Raw genomic sequence first — 15093 nt, 5'->3', positions numbered from 1 at the left:
GTACTACTGTTACTGCAGCTACTCTCACAAAATACTACTGTTACTGCAGCTACTCTCACAAAGTACTACTGTTACTGCAGCTACTCTCACAAAGTACTACTGTTACTGCAGCTACTCTCACAAAGTACTACTGTTACTGCAGCTGCTCTCACAAAGTACTACTGTTACTGCAGCTACTCACAAAGTACTACTGTTACTGCAGCTACTCTCACAAAGTACTACTGTTACTGCAGCTGCTCTCACAAAGTACTACTGTTACTGCAGCTACTCTCACAAAGTACTACTGTTACTGCAGCTGTTCTCACAAAGTACTACTGTTACTGCAGCTACTCTCACAAAGTACTACTGTTACTGCAGCTACTCACAAAGTACTACTGTTACTGCAGCTACTCTCACAAAGTACTACTGTTACTGCAGCTGCTCTCACAAAGTACTACTGTTACTGCAGCTACTCTCACAAAGTACTACTGTTACTGCAGCTGTTCTCACAAAGTACTACTGTTACTACAGCTACTCTCACAAAGTACTACTGTTACTGCAGCTACTCTCACAAAGTACTACTGTTACTGCAGCTGTTCTCACAAAGTACTACTGTTACTGCAGCTACTCTCACAAAGTACTACTGTTACTGCAGCTACTCTCACAAAGTACTACTGTTACTGCAGCTACTCTCACAAAGTACTACTGTTACTGCAGCTACTCTCACAAAGTACTACTGTTACTGCAGCTGTTCTCACAAAGTACTACTGTTACTGCAGCTACTCTCACAAAGTACTACTGTTACTGCAGCTGCTCTCACAAAGTACTACTGTTACTGCAGCTACTCACAAAGTACTACTGTTACTGCAGCTGCTCTCACAAAGTACTACTGTTACTGCAGCTACTCTCACAAAATACTACTGTTACTGCAGCTACTCTCACAAAGTACTACTGTTACTGCAGCTGTTCTCACAAAGTACTACTGTTACTGCAGCTGCTCTCACAAAGTACTACTGTTACTGCAGCTGCTCTCACAAAGTACTACTGTTACTGCAGCTGCTCTCACAAAGTACTACTGTTACTACAGCTACTCTCACAAAGTACTACTGTTACTGCAGCTACTCTCCCAAAGTACTACTGTTACTGCAGCTGCTCTCACAAAGTACTACTGTTACTACAGCTGCTCTCACAAAGTACTACTGTTACTGCAGCTGCTCTCACAAAGTACTACTGTTACTACAGCTACTCTCACAAAGTACTACTGTTACTGCAGCTACTCTCCCAAAGTACTACTGTTACTGCAGCTGCTCTCACAAAGTACTACTGTTACTACAGCTGCTCTCACAAAGTACTACTGTTACTGCAGCTGCTCTCACAAAGTACTACTGTTACTGCAGCTGCTCTCACAAAGTACTACTGCAGCATGTAGTACTACTACTAGGACCAGCAGAGGGAGGTGTTGGTTGATTTAAAGGAACTCTAGTGGAGATCAGACGGATCGATGTGATTTAATCTGATCAGTGTTGAAGCAGTTCTAAAGATATATATATGTATATATATATATATATATATACATATATACATATATATATACATATATATGTATATATGTATATATATATATATATACTGACCACGAAACAGATGGATCACTTTCTCACCTCCATCATTTTCTGCCTCTGTTGCACCAAAATTTCTTTTTTTAATCTGGCTGCAAGCTAGTTGAGAAATGTATAAAAATGCTTAGTATCCATACTTCCAAATTGAAATATATTTGACAGATGAGAGTTGTCAGGGCTCTGATATCACCAGGATAAAGATTGATTTCAAATAGTGCAAAAATATTCATTTAAACACAAAACTATCATCAAAATCTTGAGCAGCCACTTACATTTTTTTCTTTTTTTCATATATATATATATATGTATATATACATATATATATATATATATATCTTTAGAACTGCTTCAACACTGATCAGATTAAATCACATCGATCCGTCTGATCTCCACTAGAGTTCCTTTAAATCAACCAACACCTCCCTCTGCTGGTCCTAGTAGTAGTAGTATATATATATTTCTTTCAGTATATTTAGTCATTAATACTTTTAGGACGCAGTACTCTTACTTGTAATGGGGTATTTAGTGGTATTGGTACTTCCATTTAAAGGAGCAGTGTGCAGCATTCAGTGGGATCTATTATCAGAATGTAATATAATATTCATAACTGTGTTTTCTTTGGTGTATAATCAGCTGATAATGAGAGTCGTTGTGTTTCCGTTAGCTCAGAATGATCCGTTTATATCTCCAGAGGCAGGCGGTCGTCTTCACAGAGTCCTCCGTGTTTCTACGGCAGCCCAGAAGGGTCAAACCAGACTCTGGTTCTGGTTCTGGAGAAGCATCGGACCACAGCAGGCTCTCATGGCCACGCCCCCTTTTGGGGGAAATCGATGTTTTTAAAACTGAGATGCTAAAACCGAAAAATCACAAGCTCCGTTGAGATTAATGGCGTTAAAATGAATTAGCGTTAACACGTTATTATCACGTTAACTTTGACCTGATAAATATTAAAACAACAGCTAGAAAACACTCTGAGAACAAATTACAAAATAAATCAAATAGAAAAATCAAAACTAAAATAAAAAGTACTTCTATAAACTGTTGTGACCTTGAAAGACCTTGAAACATCTTCATCATGTCTGTAGTACATAAGAGGACGACACCAACACACAGCAGGCTGTTAGGACTCTGGTTTTATTGGTTCAACATCAGTGAACATCAATAACGACGATGATGATGAAGATGATGATGATGATGAAGATGATGATGATGATGATGATGATTGTCTGTTGGCAGCAGCTCAACAGTCCTATGAGGTGATTGAGGAGACCACCTTTCCATCAACCACCTTCTCCATCACCGTTACCGTCCGCCGGGTCACGGTGGTCGAAGACGAGGAGCTGATGAAGAACACATCATCATCAAGGTGAGCTCTATTATACTACTGTGATTGTTATTAATCACTGCTGTGATTGTTATTATACACTGCTGTGATTGTTATTAATCACTGCTGTGATTGTTATTATACACTGCTGTGATTGTTATTATACACTGCTATGATTGTTATTATATGCTGCTGTGATTGTTATTATACACTGCTGTGATTGTTATTATACACTAGTGTGATTGTTATTATACACTGCTTTGATTGTTATTATACACTGCTGTGATTGTTATTATACGCTGCTGTGATTGTTATTATACGCTGCTGTGATTGTTATTATACACTGCTGTGATTGTTATTATACATTGCTGTGATTGTTATTATACACTGCTTTGATTGTTATTATACACTGCTGTGATTGTTATTATACGCTGCTGTGATTGTTATTATACACTGCTGTGATTGTTATTATACGCTGCTGTGATTGTTATTATACGCTGCTGTGATTGTTATTATACACTGCTGTGATTGTTATTATACACTGCTTTGATTGTTATTATACACTGCTGTGATTGTTATTATACGCTGCTGTGATTGTTATTATACACTGCTGTGATTGTTATTATACACTGCTGTGATTGTTATTATACACTGCTGTGATTGTTATTATACACTGCTGTGATTGTTATTATACACTAGTGTGATTGTTATTGTACACTGCTGTGATTGTTATTATACACTGCTGTGATTGTTATTATACACTAGTGTGATTGTTATTATACACTGCTGTGATTGTTATTATACACTGCTGTGATTGTTATTATACACTGCTGTGATTGTTATTATACACTAGTGTGATTGTTATTGTACACTGCTGTGATTGTTATTATACACTCCTGTGATTGTTATTATACACTAGTATGATTGTTATTATACACTGCTGTGATTGTTATTATACACTAGTATGATTGTTATTGTACACTGCTGTGATTGTTATTATACACTGCTGTGATTGTTATTATACACTGCTGTGATTGTTATTATACACTGCTGTGATTGTTATTATACACTGCTGTGATTGTTATTATACACTAGTGTGATTGTTATTATACACTGCTGTGATTGTTATTATACACTGCTCACATTATTTTGATTATTTCAGATTTTATTCACTCAGTTAACATATTTTCTGTTTATGAAGTATTTCAGAACTTCTGCACTCTGCAGGGAACACGTTACTTATTTATTTACTACTTAATTACTTACTCAATTACTTCTTAACTACCTGTTACTTACTAATTACTTCTAGCTATATATTTACTTTCCACTATGTACTTACTGCTTAATTACATGTTATTGCCTACTTAAATACTTACTTATGACTTACTTGATATTTACTTAGTACTTCCTACTAGAATACTGAATACTTCTGAGTACTGACCTGCCAACTCCCTCTCCGTCCAGCAGCCTCCGGTACTCGGCGATCTCCAGCTCCAGCCTGGTCTTGATGTCCAGCAGCATCTGGTACTCCTGTCCCTGTCTCTCCAGGTCGGCCCTCAGCATGACCAGCTGCTCCTCATGGCAGGTCACCTGGTGAACGGGTTACAGGTGAACGGGTTACAGGTGAACGGATTACAGGTGAACGGGCTACAGGGTAACGGGTTACAGGTGAACGGGTTACAGGGTAACGGGTTACAGGTGAACGGGTTACAGGTGAACGGGTTACAGGTGAACGGGTTACAGGGTAACGGGTTACAGGTGAACGGGCTACAGGGTAACGGGTTACAGGTGAACGGGCTACAGGGTAACGGGTTACAGGTGAACGGGTTACAGGTGAACGGGCTACAGGGTAACGGGTTACAGGTGAACGGGTTACAGGCGAGCGGGTTACAGGTGAACGGGTTACAGGCGAACAGGTTACAGGTGAACGGGCTACAGGTGAATGGGTTACAGGTGAACGCGTTACAGGGTAACGGGTTACAGGTCAACGGGTGTCTCACCTGCATCTGGAAGCCGTTGAGCTGCATGGCGTAGCGGTTCTGAGTCTCGGCCAGAGTTCCCTCCAGAGATGCTTTCTGCACAAACACACAAATATTCAACATTTTATTTATTTACTTTCTCAGCTGAAACAACGTTCTACCAGTAATTCAGTTTAATTAATACTTTTTTTTAAAATTTACATTATTGAACAATAATAATTATATGAATAATAATAAGTTTGTATTTTCACCTTTCTACCAGTAATTAATTTTTTGTATTTTTTTAAAATATATATTATTGAATAATAATAATAATAATATAAGTTTGTATTTTCAATGCTCTACAAGTAATTCATTTTATGTAATGCATTTTTTAAGTAATTGTTTATTATTATTATTAATAATAATAATAATAATAATACATTTAATGTGTATAAATTCGAATTTAGATATTGTTTTATTCATTTTAACATTTAAGCTATTTTTTTAAATAGTTTAACTGTTTACAAAAAAAATAATTTATTTAAAAATGTAAATTCTTTACTTTAATGTTACGATAAATATATATATATTTCAGCTGTATTGTTTATGTATGTAGTATGTATATATAATTATATATATATGTATATATATACCTCAGTAGAACCTCAGTAGAACATCAGTAGTACCTCAGTAGTACCTCAGTAGAACCTCAGTAGTACCTCAGTAGAACCTCAGTAGTACCTCAGTAGTACCTCAGTAGTACCTCAGTAGAACCTCAGTAGTACCTCAGTAGAACCTCAGTAGTACCTCAGTAGTACCTCAGTAGAACCTCAGTAGTACCTCAGTAGAACCTCCGTTGTACCTCAGTAGAACCTCAGTAGAACCTCAGTAGAAGTCCACTCACCAGATTCAACGCCGACTGCAGCTCGATCTGCAGCGCCTGCAGCGTCCGCTTGACCTCCGTGACCTCTGACCTGGACGTCTGCAGCGTCTCCGTCTGAGTCACCACCTCTTTGTTCAGAGCCTCCGACTGCTCAGATACACGGAGACACGAAGACATGAAGACACACGGAGACACAAAGACATGAAGACATGAAGACACACGGAGACACAAAGACACAAAGACATGAAGATACACGGAGACACAAAGACACAAAGACATGAAGACACACGGAGACACAAAGACATGAAGACACACGGAGACACAAAGACATGAAGACATGAAGATACACGGAGACACAAAGACATGAAGACATGAAGACACACAGAGACACAAAGACACAAAGACATGAAGATACACGGAGACACAAAAACACAAAGACATGAAGACACACGGAGACACGAAGACATGAAGACACACGGAGACACAAAGACATGAAGACATGAAGACACACGGAGACACAAAGACACAAAGACATGAAGATACACGGAGACACAAAGACACAAAGACATGAAGACACACGGAGACACAAAGACATGAAGACACACGGAGACACAAAGACATGAAGACATGAAGATACACGGAGACACAAAGACATGAAGACATGAAGACACACAGAGACACAAAGACACAAAGACATGAAGATACACGGAGACACAAAAACACAAAGACATGAAGACACACGGAGACACAAAGACATGAAGACACACGGAGACACAAAGACATGAAGACATGAAGACACACGGAGACACAAAGACACAAAGACATGAAGATACACGGAGACACAAAGACACAAAGACATGAAGACACACAGAGACACAAAGACATGAAGACACACGGAGACACAAAGACATGAAGACATGAAGACACATGGAGACACAGAGACATGAAGACATGAAGATACACGGAGACACAAAGACATGAAGACATGAAGACACACAGAGACACAAAGACACAAAGACATGAAGATACACGGAGACACAAAGACACAAAGACATGAAGACACACGGAGACACAAAGACATGAAGACATGAAGACACACGGAGACACAAAGACACAAAGACATGAAGATACACGGAGACACAAAGACACAAAGACATGAAGACACACGGAGACACGAAGACATGAAGACACACGGAGACACAAAGACATGAAGACATGAAGACACACGGAGACACAAAGACACAAAGACATGAAGATACACAGAGACACAAAGACACAAAGACATGAAGACACACGGAGACACAAAGACATGAAGACACACGGAGACACAAAGACATGAAGACATGAAGATACACGGAGACACAAAGACATGAAGACACACAGAGACACAAAGACACAAAGACATGAAGATACACGGAGACACAAAGACACAAAGACATGAAGATACACGGAGACACAAAGACACAAAGACATGAAGACACACGGAGACACAAAGACATGAAGACACACGGAGACACAAAGACATGAAGACATGAAGATACACGGAGACACAAAGACATGAAGACATGAAGACACACGGAGACACAAAGACACAAAGACATGAAGATACACGGAGACACAAAGACACAAAGACATGAAGACACATGGAGACACAAAGACATGAAGACATGAAGATACACGGAGACACAAAGACACAAAGACATGAAGACACACGAAGACACACGGAGACACAAAGACACAAAGACATGAAGATACACGGAGACACAAAGACACAAAGACATGAAGACACACGGAGACACGAAGACATGAAGACACGGAGACACAAAGACATGAAGACATGAAGACACACGGAGACACAAAGACACAAAGACATGAAGATACACGGAGACACAAAGACACAAAGACATGAAGACACACGGAGACACAAAGACATGAAGACACACGGAGACACAAAGACATGAAGACATGAAGATACACGGAGACACAAAGACATGAAGACACACAGAGACACAAAGACACAAAGACATGAAGATACACGGAGACACAAAGACACAAAGACATGAAGACACACGGAGACACAAAGACATGAAGACATGAAGACACACGGAGACACAAAGACATGAAGACATGAAGACACACAGAGACACAGAGACACAAAGACATGAAGATACACAGAGACACAAAGACACAAAGACATGAAGACACACGGAGACACAAAGACATGAAGACACACGGAGACACAAAGACATGAAGACACACAGAGACACAGAGACATGAAGACATGAAGACACACAGAGACATGAAGACATGAAGACACACAGAGACACAAAGACATGAAGACATGAAGATACACGGAGACACAAAGACATGAAGACATGAAGACACACAGAGACACAAAGACACAAAGACATGAAGACACACGGAGACACAGAGACATGAAGACATGAAGACACACGGAGACACAGAGACATGAAGACATGAAGACACACGGAGACACAAAGACATGAAGACACACGGAGACACAGAGACATGAAGACATGAAGACACACGGAGACACAGAGACATGAAGACATGAAGACACACGGAGACACAAAGACATGAAGACATGAAGACACACAGAGACACAAAGACACAAAGACATGAAGACACACGGAGACACAGAGACATGAAGACATGAAGACACACGGAGACACAGAGACATGAAGACATGAAGACACACGGAGACACAAAGACATGAAGTTACACGGAGACACAAAGACATGAAGACACACGGAGACACAAAGACACAAAGACATGAAGACACACGGAGACACAAAGACATGAAGACACACGGAGACACAGAGACACAAAGACATGAAGACACACGGAGACACAAAGACATGAAGACACACGGAGACACAAAGACATTAAGACACACGGAGACACAATGACATGAAGACACACGGAGACAAAAAGACACAAAGACATGAAGACACACGGCGACACAAAGACATGAAGACACACGGAGACACAGAGACATGAAGACACACGGAGACACAAAGACATGAAGACACACGGAGACACAAAGACATGAAGACACACGGAGACACAGAGACATGAAGACATGAAGACACGGAGACACAAAGACACAAAGACATGAAGACATGAAGACACACGGAGACACAAAGACACAAAGACATGAAGACACACGGAGACACAAAGACATGAAGACACACGGAGACACAGAGACATGAAGACATGAAGATACACGGAGACACAAAGACATGAAGACACACGGAGACACAAAGACATGAAGATACACGGAGACACAAAGACATGAAGACACACGGACACACAAAGACACGAAGACATGAAGACACACGGAGACACAAAGACATGAAGACACAAAGACATGAAGACATGAAGACACACGGAGACACGAAGACATGAAGACACACGGAGACACAAAGACATGAAGACATGAAGACACATGGAGACACAGAGACATGAAGACATGAAGACACACGGAGACACAAAGACATGAAGACACACGGAGACACAGAGACACAAAGACATTAAGACAGAGACACAAAGACATGAAAACATGAAGACACAGAGACACAGAGACACGAAGACATGAAGACACACAGAGACACAGAGACATGAAGACATGAAGACACAGAGACACAAAGACATGAAGACATGAAGATACAGGGAGACACAAAGACATGAAGACATGAAGACACACAGAGACACAAAGACATGGAGACACAGAGACATGAAGACATGAAGACACACGGAGACACAAAGACATGAAGACATGAAGATACACGGAGACATGAAGACATGAAGACACACGGAGACACGAAGACATGAAGACACACGGAGACACAGAGACATGAAGACATGAAGACAGAGACACAAAGACATGAAGTTACACGGAGACACAAAGACATGAAGACATGAAGACACACGGAGACACAAAGACATGAAGACACACGGAGACACAAAGACATGAAGACATGAAGACACACGGAGACACAGAGACATGAAGACATGAAGACACACGGAGACACAAAGACATGAAGACACACGGAGACACAAAGACATGAAGACACACGGAGACACAGAGACATGAAGACATGAAGACACATGGAGACACGAAGACACGAAGACAGGAAGACACAGAGACACAGAGACACGAAGACAGGAAGACACAGAGACACAGAGACACGAAGACAGGAAGACACAGAGACAAAGGAGACACGAAGACAGGTAGACAGGAAGACAGGAAGACAAAGACACAAAGACAGGAAGACACAGAGACAAGGGAGACACGAGGACACAAAGACAGGAACACATGAAGACAACACAGTGGGACTCTCTGTGTCCACAGGAAGTGATGTCACGGCGTTACCTTGGTCTGGAACCAGGCCTCCAGCTCTTTCTGGTTCTTGGTGGTGATTGTCTCGTAGTGCTCTCGGATCTCGGCGATTATCTTGTTGAGGTCCGGTCCCGGAGCGGCGTCCACATCCACGGTGACCTGGCCGCTCATCTGTCCTCGGATCGCCAGCAGCTCCTGCAGAGAGACGGCAGAGACACGTGAGTGGTGTCACATTAACACAGTCCCCAGAAACAGCTGGTTGTTGCTGCTGGTCCTCCCAGGACCCGGTCCTCCCAGGACACGGTCCTCTCAGGACAGTACTTATTATTGTTATTGGAGGAGGTGTTGTGGAGCTCTCTCACCTCCTCGTGGTTATTCTTGAGGAAGATCAGCTCCTCCTTCAGACCCTCGATCTGCATCTCCAGGTCGGTCCGGTTCAGAGTCAGTTCATCCAGAACTCTCCTCAGACCGGCGATGTCGGCCTCCACCGACTGACGCATGACCAGCTCGTTCTCATACCTGGAGGAGGAAGACGAGGAGGAGGAGGAAGAGGAGGAAGAAGAGGAGGAGGAAAAGGAGGAAAAGGAGGAGGAGGAGGAGGAGGAAGTGGAGGAAGAAGAGGAGGAGGAGGAGGAGGAAAAGGAGGAGGAGGAAGAGGAGGAGGAAGAGGAGGAAGAAGAGGAGGAGGAGGAGGAGGAGGAGGAGGAGGAGGTTGTTACGGTGTGTTACGGTGTGTTACTGTGTGTTACAGGGTGTTACAGGGTGTGTTACGGTGCGTTACGGTGCGTTACAGGGTGTGTTACGGTGTGTTACGGTGTGTTACAGGGTGTTACAGGGTGTGTTACGGTGCGTTACGGTGCGTTACAGGGTGTGTTACGGTGTGTTACGGTGTGTTACAGGGTGTGTTACAGGGTGTGTTACAGGGTGTGTTACAGGGTGTGTTACAGGGTGTGTTACAGGGTGTGTTATGGTGTGTTACAGGGTGTGTTACAGGGTGTGTTACGGTGCGTTACAGGGTGTGTTACGGTGTGTTACAGGGTGTGTTACAGGGTGTGTTACAGGGTGTGTTATGGTGTGTTACAGGGTGTGTTACAGGGTGTGTTACGGTGTGTTACAGGGTGTGTTACAGGGTGTGTTACAGGGTGTGTTACGGTGTGTTACAGGGTGTGTTACAGGGTGTGTTACAGGGTGTGTTACAGGGTATGTTACAGGGTGTGTTACAGGGTGTGTTACAGGGTGTGTTACAGGGTGTGTTACGGTGTGTTACGGTGTGTTACGGTGCGTTACGGTGTGTTACGTGTATTACGGTGTGTTACGGTGTGTTACAGGGTGTGTTACTGTGTGTTACGGTGCATTACGGTGTGTTACTGTGTGTTACAGGGTGTTACGGTGTGTTACGGTGTGTTACGGTGTGTTACAGGGTGTGTTACGGTGTGCTACGGTGTGTTACAGGGTGTGTTACGGTGTGTTACGGTGTGCTACGGTGTGTTACAGGGTGTGTTACGGTGTGTTACGGTGTGTTACAGGGTGTGTTACAGGGTGTGTTACGGTGTGTTACAGGGTGTGTTACAGGGTGTGTTACGGTGTGTTACAGGGTGTGTTACAGGGTGTGTTACGGTGTGTTACGGTGTGTTACTGTGTGTTACAGGGTGTGTTACGGTGTGTTACTGTGTGTTACAGGGTGTGTTACAGGGTGTGTTACGGTGTGTTACGGTGTGTTACGTGTATTACAGTGTGTTACGGTGTGTTACAGGGTGTGTTACTGTGTGTTACGGTGCGTTACGTGTATTACGGTGTGTTACGGTGTGTTACAGGGTGTGTTACTGTGTGTTACGGTGCGTTACGGTGTATTACGGTGTGTTACTGTGTGTTACAGGGTGTTACGGTGTGTTACAGGGTGTGTTACGGTGTGCTACGGTGTGTTACAGGGTGTGTTACGTGTGTTACAGGGTGTGTTACGGTGTGTTACAGGGTGTGTTACAGGGTGTGTTACGGTGTGTTACAGGGTGTGTTACAGGGTGTGTTACGGTGTGTTACGGTGTGTTACTGTGTGTTACAGGGTGTGTTACGGTGTGTTACAGGGTGTCACGGTGTGTTACAGGGTGTTACAGGGTGTTACTGTGTGTTACAGGGTGTTACTGTGTGTTACTGTGTGTTACAGGGTGTTACGGTGTGTTACGGTGTGTTACAGGGTGTGTTACGGTGTGCTACGGTGTGTTACAGGGTGTGTTACGGTGTGTTACAGGGTGTGTTACAGTATGTTACAGGGTGTGTTACGGTGTGTTACAGGGTGTGTTACAGGGTGTGTTACAGGGTGTGTTACGGTGTGTTACGGTGTGTTACTGTGTGTTACAGGGTGTGTTACGGTGTGTTACTGTGTGTTACAGGGTGTGTTACAGGGTGTGTTACAGGGTGTGTTACGGTGTGTTACGGTGTGTTACAGGGTGTGTTACAGGGTGTGTTACGGTGTGTTACAGGGTGTTACGGTGTGTTACGGTGTGTTACGGTGTGTTACTGTGTGTTACGGTGTGTGTTACGGTGTGTGTTACGGTGTGTGTCTCTGTGACTCACTTCATCCTGAAGTCGTTTGCAGCCAGCCCAGCGTTGTCAATGCTGAGATGGATCGCTCCGTTCAGCCTGATGGCGGCCTGGATCTGTACATGTACAACATGACTGTTACATCATCACGTCACTGTGACATCATCACATCACTGTGACATCATCACGTCACTGTGACATCATCACATCAGTGACATCATATCACTGTGGCATCATCACATCACTGTGACATCATCACATCACTGTGACATCATCACGTCACTGTGACATCATCACATCACTGTGACATCATCACATCACTGTGACATCATCATATCACTGACATCATCACGTCACTGTGACATCATCACATCACTGTGACATCATATCACTGTGACATCATGACGTCACTGTGACATCATCATATCACTGTGACATCATCACGTCACTGTGACATCATCATATCACTGTGACATCATCACGTCACTGTGACGTGATGCTACAAAGTTGCTGGTGCTCAGTCTAACCCAATATAACATTGTTGTGCTTTCATAGGTATGTTTGGAGACAAACATTTATCTTACACGATACGAATACAGTAAATGCCCTTCAGATGCCTGTTTAATTGGGGTGTAAAAATGATCCAATACATGTCGGACAATCAATACAAGAGTCTAAGATACACAAACATACATACATAGAATATTGTAGAGAAATGTAGAAAATAAAAAAGGCAGGCTAGCTCTATGGAGTTCCCAGTGCAGGGTCAGAAGCCATGTTGGAATGGTGTTTGGCCCTCCAGGGCTCTGCGCCAGTTACATGAATGAGAACTATGAATAGATGGTGTCAACATTGTCTAATTTTTGTCTATGGCATCATGGAAATACTATGCAATAAGTTGAATTGAAACATATAGAATCAGACAATATCAAAGTAGTGCTGTATCGAACTGTATCGAATCGTAACATGGTTAACTGTATTGTTTTTGTATCGTATCGCCCATCCAGTCTTTCGGGACGGTGTATAAATAACACAACATTACATGGACATTCCGCATGTCACACCATGCAAACGTTGTGTGCGGTTCTGTTCAGGCAAGGACTTAACTAACTTAGGTTCAGGCAAGAAAAGCATTTAGTTAGGGTAAGGGAAAACGTCATGGTTGGGCTTAAAATAAGTACATAAACTAAGTACAACATGTATGGAAACAATTACGGAAAACACGTCACAAGTATCAATAAAAAACATGTGACACTTGACGGACGTCACTAACGTAAAAAAACAACGATCAACAATGATCTCCTGGTTAAAATGTCAGTGTTTGTTGGACCCATCCAACTCCCCCCTCGCCCTCCAATGGTCTTTCTTGCTTTTTATACTAAGTCACCATCTCTTATCGTAGCATTTATACGTGATTACGTGGTTACGTGATTACGTGATTACGTGATTACATGATTACGTGGTTACGTGGTTACGTGATTACGTGGTTACGTGTGAGATGATTTGGTGGAGATGTTCCTCTACGAACGCTGGAGGAGAACTAACATGAGCTCACTGATTCATATAAAACATCACATCCTCACAGCTGCACACGTCACCTGTGAGGATGATGAAGAGGAAGAGGAAGAGGAAGAGGATGAGGATGAGGATGAGGAGGATTACCTTGGCAGTGATGTCATAGATGGTGGCGAAGAAGGCGCTGTAGTCTCGGGTGCTGGGGCCGACCTTGCTCTCCAGGAACAGCCTGATCTTCAGCTCCAGCTCGGCGTTGGCCTTCTCCAGAGAGTGCACCTTGGCGAGGTAGGAGGCCAGACGGTCGTTCAGGTTCTGCATGGTGAACTTCTCGTTGCCAATGAGGCTGTCGTCCACGCCGCCGCCGCCGCCGCCGCCGCCGCCGGAGACGCTGTAGCGGACGGAGGACGAGTAGCCTCCCCCCATGCCGCCACCTCCACCCATGGAGGACGAGGAGATACGGACCCCTTTGCCTCCTGCTCCTCCGTACACGCTGCCCGCCCTCATGAAGGATATACCTCCAGCGCCGCCGCTGCCGATGTAGGAGCCGCCGGAGCTCTTCATCGAGCTGCGAGTGGAGAAGCCTGAAGTCATCATGATGTCTTCCTGCTGCGAGACGACAGAGAGGACAGTGAGGAGCTGCAGGACTCTCGCCTCCTATTTAACCCTCCTGCAGCCAAACACACGCCAATCACTCAGCGAGCTGATGGCATGACGGCGGGCGAGGCGAGACGGGGAGCCAGGTATGTGCAGGTGTGGCTGGGATGGTCAGGGAAATATGTAACCTTTAATGCTGCTTAATTGTGTGACAATGACGGGTTCTGTTTACCAACCAAAGGTCTGCAGGACCTGCGGCTTCCTGCAACCTTTGGGTTGTAATTAGCGAGGAGGGACGAAGCCGTCGAGCAGGCGGC

General features: G+C 43.4%; 1 protein-coding gene across 1 annotated transcript; it reads right to left on the bottom strand.

Moving 5' to 3' along the window:
- Positions 1 to 2713: 2713 nt before the first annotated feature.
- On the bottom strand, positions 2714 to 14890 carry LOC119484118 (keratin, type I cytoskeletal 13-like). The gene is made up of 8 exons (XM_037762637.1): positions 14330 to 14890; positions 12701 to 12783; positions 10492 to 10648; positions 10163 to 10324; positions 5788 to 5913; positions 4923 to 4997; positions 4364 to 4512; positions 2714 to 2938 (listed from the first exon to the last, which is right to left on the bottom strand). Exons 1-8 carry the CDS (start codon positions 14774 to 14776, stop codon positions 2848 to 2850), a joined length of 1290 nt encoding a protein of 429 aa, XP_037618565.1. The 5' UTR covers positions 14777 to 14890; the 3' UTR covers positions 2714 to 2847.
- Between the last annotated feature and the right edge of the window lie 203 nt (positions 14891 to 15093).

This window comes from Sebastes umbrosus (assembly GCF_015220745.1).
Source record: "Sebastes umbrosus isolate fSebUmb1 chromosome 14 unlocalized genomic scaffold, fSebUmb1.pri SUPER_14_unloc_1, whole genome shotgun sequence".
Taxonomy (NCBI): Eukaryota; Metazoa; Chordata; class Actinopteri; order Perciformes; family Sebastidae; genus Sebastes; species Sebastes umbrosus.
Note: the sequence above shows the minus strand (reverse complement) of the source record. Positions and strands in the feature narration are given on the sequence as shown.

What these genes read in the sequence shown, in the direction of transcription:
- LOC119484118 (XM_037762637.1), bottom strand. Translation starts at nt 14,776, where the DNA reads ATGATGACTTCAGGCTTCTCCACTCGCAGCTCGATGAAGAGCTCCGGC. An exon ending in TCAACGGCTTCCAGATGCAG is followed by an intron (nt 4,513 to 4,922) that starts GTGAGACACCCG and finishes CCCGTTCACCAG; the next exon opens with GTGACCTGCCATGAGGAGCA. An exon ending in GACGGAGAGGGAGTTGGCAG is followed by an intron (nt 2,939 to 4,363) that starts GTCAGTACTCAG and finishes GTTCTTCATCAG; the next exon opens with CTCCTCGTCTTCGACCACCG.